General features: G+C 56.1%; 1 protein-coding gene across 1 annotated transcript in view; it reads left to right on the top strand.

Moving 5' to 3' along the window:
• ARHGAP17 (Rho GTPase activating protein 17) overlaps nt 1–3,879 on the top strand; it is a 36,345-nt gene that overhangs the window by 30,029 nt on the left and 2,437 nt on the right. The window contains exon 18 of the mRNA XM_023520631.1: nt 2,943–3,074. Coding sequence (XP_023376399.1) covers nt 2,943–3,074 — 132 coding nt within the window. The remainder of the gene's footprint in view (nt 1–2,942; nt 3,075–3,879) is intronic.

Raw genomic sequence — 3,879 nt, 5'->3', positions numbered from 1 at the left:
CGGAGCTCCGGGGCGACCTGTCAAAGCCCTGGGCGGTGACGGAGGCTCGGGGTTCGCCTCGGAGAACAGGGTCTTAGGGGGGCCCCCTCAGGGGCGTGTTTCACGAGCCATCGAAAACGCGACCGTCTTCGTCCACTGTCGTATTAAAACTTCCATCCGACGTGCTTTAATTTGCTATTTGAGGTGGGATGAATGGATTTTTCTCGGTGGAGCTATATTTAGAGAAGTGGAAGTCTACGGCTGAGCTCCCCGCCCTTACCGGGGGACTCCTCAGCTGAAAGTGGGCTGGGTACCCCGCTGGGACCCCACTGGGACCCCTGATGAGGGGTGAAACAGCTGCTCTACCTTTTGATAACTTGTTTTTCCAGGAAAGTTGTGGGTAATTTGCACGTGCTGTAAGTGGTTAACTTTTTTCTGATGACAGCTCCGCTGTCGTTTTTAGAAAAATCTACATTGGTTTGTTTTTGTTTGTTTCCCACTAGACGACTCCCCTAGCGCCCCCACAGCGGGGGACGTTGTCCGGGACTAAGGTCTGTAGCCCGAGCCGCTCGCTCCGTGTGCCACACGCTGCTGCTTGGCGTGCTCTGCCCGCGTGCTTCTGAGTCTGTGCTCAGGCGCAGCCGAGCGACCCTGTGTCACTGCTCTGCCGCATGTAGGCGTCCCTGGAGTTTTGCTCGGAAGCACTCCGAGCGGCAGCGCCCCAAATTCGAGAGGTCGAGGTCCGTGGGTTGACGGCCGCTCAGACGGGGTACTCAGCAGCCTGGGTCCTTTTGGCCAACCTCTCCCGAGTGTCTCCTCTTCTCCGTGTCGTTTGCCTGTCATTGATTGGCTCGTCACTCAACCGGAGGATCAGTCAGCATGGAAACTTTTTGTCCTGAGCTTTAATTTTTAATTTTATAAAATTTAATTTTATACTTCAAGTGCAAGTTAACTGCATGCAGCTTCTTAACTTCTCGAGACCAAGAAAAGAAGTTTCCCCCCAGAGATCCCACACTGAACCCTCCGCAGCCTGGTCCGCTTACCTTTGCTTCTTCCACCCATGAGCTTTTTCAAGAGGCGCTGGGAGGCTCACCCGCGCCCTGCCCTCGGCCCACGTTTGGGTGGCGGCCCATGTTTGGGTGGCGGCACGCCCTCAGCAGGCGTCCGGCCTCTGGGGCCAGCCTCAGGCCTCTAGTGGCTGCTCAGCCAGTGCTCACAGCGTGGGTCCCAGCCGGACCTCGAAACCGAAGGGGAGACAGGAATGCAGCCTCTGAGACGCGGGGGCAGGACCCGCGGGGCAGGACCCGCGGGGGCCCACCTCCCCGACGCCCTGGAGATGAGCCAGAAGTCTGGGGCTGCCCTGCGAGGTGCGGGGCCACCCACGGAGGGAAGCGGCTCAGCCCTAATTCAGGCCGAGCCTTCGGACACTTCAGTATCTGGGACACATCTCGTTCCCAGACCTTTCCTTCTACTGGGACGGCAGATTACGAACCAGAATTGTCTGTTTTTTAATGCCGTGGTTACCTGGGGTGTGTTTATTCCAGAAGGTGATTTTATCGATCTGCTTCAACACTAATGAAGCTCTGTACTATACGATGGTCAGACAGGGAAAATTTATAGTAAAAACACTTTCCCTTAGGCCGTGAGCTAAATACTTACACGTTCACACAGACGGATCCTCGAAAACAGGTGGTCCGTGTAGAGCACCTCACCTCCGAAGCCGGCGTGGGGCCGGGCGCTAGGGAGGCTCAGGCCGCTGCTGCCAGCCAGGGTCGGCGGTGACACAGAGGCCTCTGCCGGCGTCTTGAGTCTCTCCGTCGTCACTCTGAAAAGCTGGAGATGTTAGCTTAAACGTCTTGCTATCTATAAAGTAATAGATTTTAGCACAGAGTGTTCTAATTTAAACATTTTATCAAACGATTTAGATGTATGAGCTGCCATAATCAGTCAGGACTGAAATTGGAGTATGCGGTGGTAAGGAAAAGGCCCCTGATTGGCCGAAGCGCGTGGCTGCTCTGTGATCACGTGTGCACTAACGCCTGTCACTCACCGTCGGTGACGCCGCCTGCTCGCACCCCACTAACCGCATGCGCTCACGGAGCCGGGCTTCGTGTGTTCACGCTTGCTGCCAGTACTAACCGCGTGCACAGGCGGTCGCAGGGCTGGCCTTCGTCCCCTTTCCCTTCCCTTCTTCCCTACCTGGGCAGGCCAGGGTGTGGTAGGGAGGACACGCCCCGAGTGGGACCTGCCTGTGACCTGGTGACACTCGTGAGGGTTATCGCTGAAGGGGGCACATCGGGTAAAGCAGGAGGAGCCCCTTACGGTTCTTAGTATGTGTCCGGCGGGTCCAGAGACACGGTAGCTGTTTAGCATCACTTTCATCTGGAGAATATAGACCGTCTCGGTCACGTGTTCCAGTCGCGTGTCAGCGTGTCTGGAGCCCGTGCGTGCGTTTGGTGCTGGTGCAGCGCTTGGCGGGCTGAGATGACAGGCTCGCCTGGAAGCCCGGGGGCCCCGAGCCACCACCCACTGAGCCGTGCTCGGACGAGCCACCCGTGGCGGTCACTAGAAGCGGACACGGGGCTGGCTCTCGGTGTTCTCCGTCTGTAGGTAAACGCTTCATGTGTCGCGATGCGGTTGAAAACCGAGCACAGGCGGCACAGCGAACGGGGGACTCGGGGCGGCCAGCGTGTCCGTCCGCAGTCGGAGCCGCGCCCCCTCCTGTCCGTGAAGGGCGGGGGCCGCCATCGTTGGCGTGTGCAGGCCTCGCGCGTCTCGCTTCCCGTGCCGTCAGGTGCTCTTTCCCGCGTCGGAACGTGGTTTTTATGGCTGTCTCCCCGGGGACCGCGCGACGTTTCATTAAGCAGGTGCATTCATGCTCATAGGTGGACGTTTAAGTGGCTTCTGCTTGCAGGTTATTTTTAGTAAGTAGCTGTCAGAATCACGTCACAGTAAACAGCCAGCGGGACCTGAACAGAATCTTTTCTTTGATGAAATAATGCAAAGCCGGCCCAAAGCCTGCCGTGGGCTACCGAGCCTCTCCCAGGCCTCGAGAGCTGACGTCACTCCTTCAGACCCCAGCTCCAGGAAGACAGGTGGGCTGGATGCCATCGTCCCCTGAACGTTTAACTTCAAGGACAGATTTGGCTCCCTTACCTGTCATAGTGGCCATCGGAAGAACTGTGGGATTTTGAGGAGTAGGTGTACGACCTAAGCATATGTTGAGAATTGTGGGGTGACATGAATCTGTGGGATCATACCCTAACTCCTGGTCCATCTCCTGGGTAGAGATAGGGAAAGGAAAGGGTGGAGCCTGGTCACTTTTGTCCCGGGCCAGGTTGGTGCTGGGCTGGTCCCATTGCCCGAGGTCATAGGCTGGTCCCATTTCCCGAGGCTGCTGCCCCGGCCTCTCTACCTGTTTCTGTTTTTGGTTTTGACTGTGACAGCTCCAGGCAGCCTGGGCTCAAGGAGCTGCCCTTCTCGAAATGCACGTGATGCAAAATGATCTTCTGTAAACTGAGCCAGGAAGTTTTAGAGGTGTTTGAAAAAACAAGGGTTTCTGCAGGAATATTTGGAAAATAGCCTTTTTCTCCTTCTGACGGAAATGAACCAGACTGTTTAGGACTCCGCCCATCGTCTCCTCAGTTGCTGTCCGTCCCCTCAGGGCCCTCACCTGGGGACACAGACTCGGCCGGGCGAGGAGGCCAGAACAAAGGGATTTCTGATTGTGGAAGTGATGTGTGTTCCTCATAAATAGCAATAGACATTCAGAAAATACCCAGAGATTACTTACTTATTCATGATTAAAAAAAAAAATAGGTTTGTCCTCTGAAGACATGTGGGCTGACAGGTGCCACATGAACTCTGGTATCGGCAAGCAGGGACCTGACCAGCGGGACA

Source organism: Pteropus vampyrus, unplaced genomic scaffold (genome assembly GCF_000151845.1).
Source record: "Pteropus vampyrus isolate Shadow unplaced genomic scaffold, Pvam_2.0 Scaffold274, whole genome shotgun sequence".
Classification (NCBI taxonomy): domain Eukaryota; kingdom Metazoa; phylum Chordata; class Mammalia; order Chiroptera; family Pteropodidae; genus Pteropus; species Pteropus vampyrus.
This window is presented reverse-complemented; position numbering and strand designations above follow the sequence as displayed.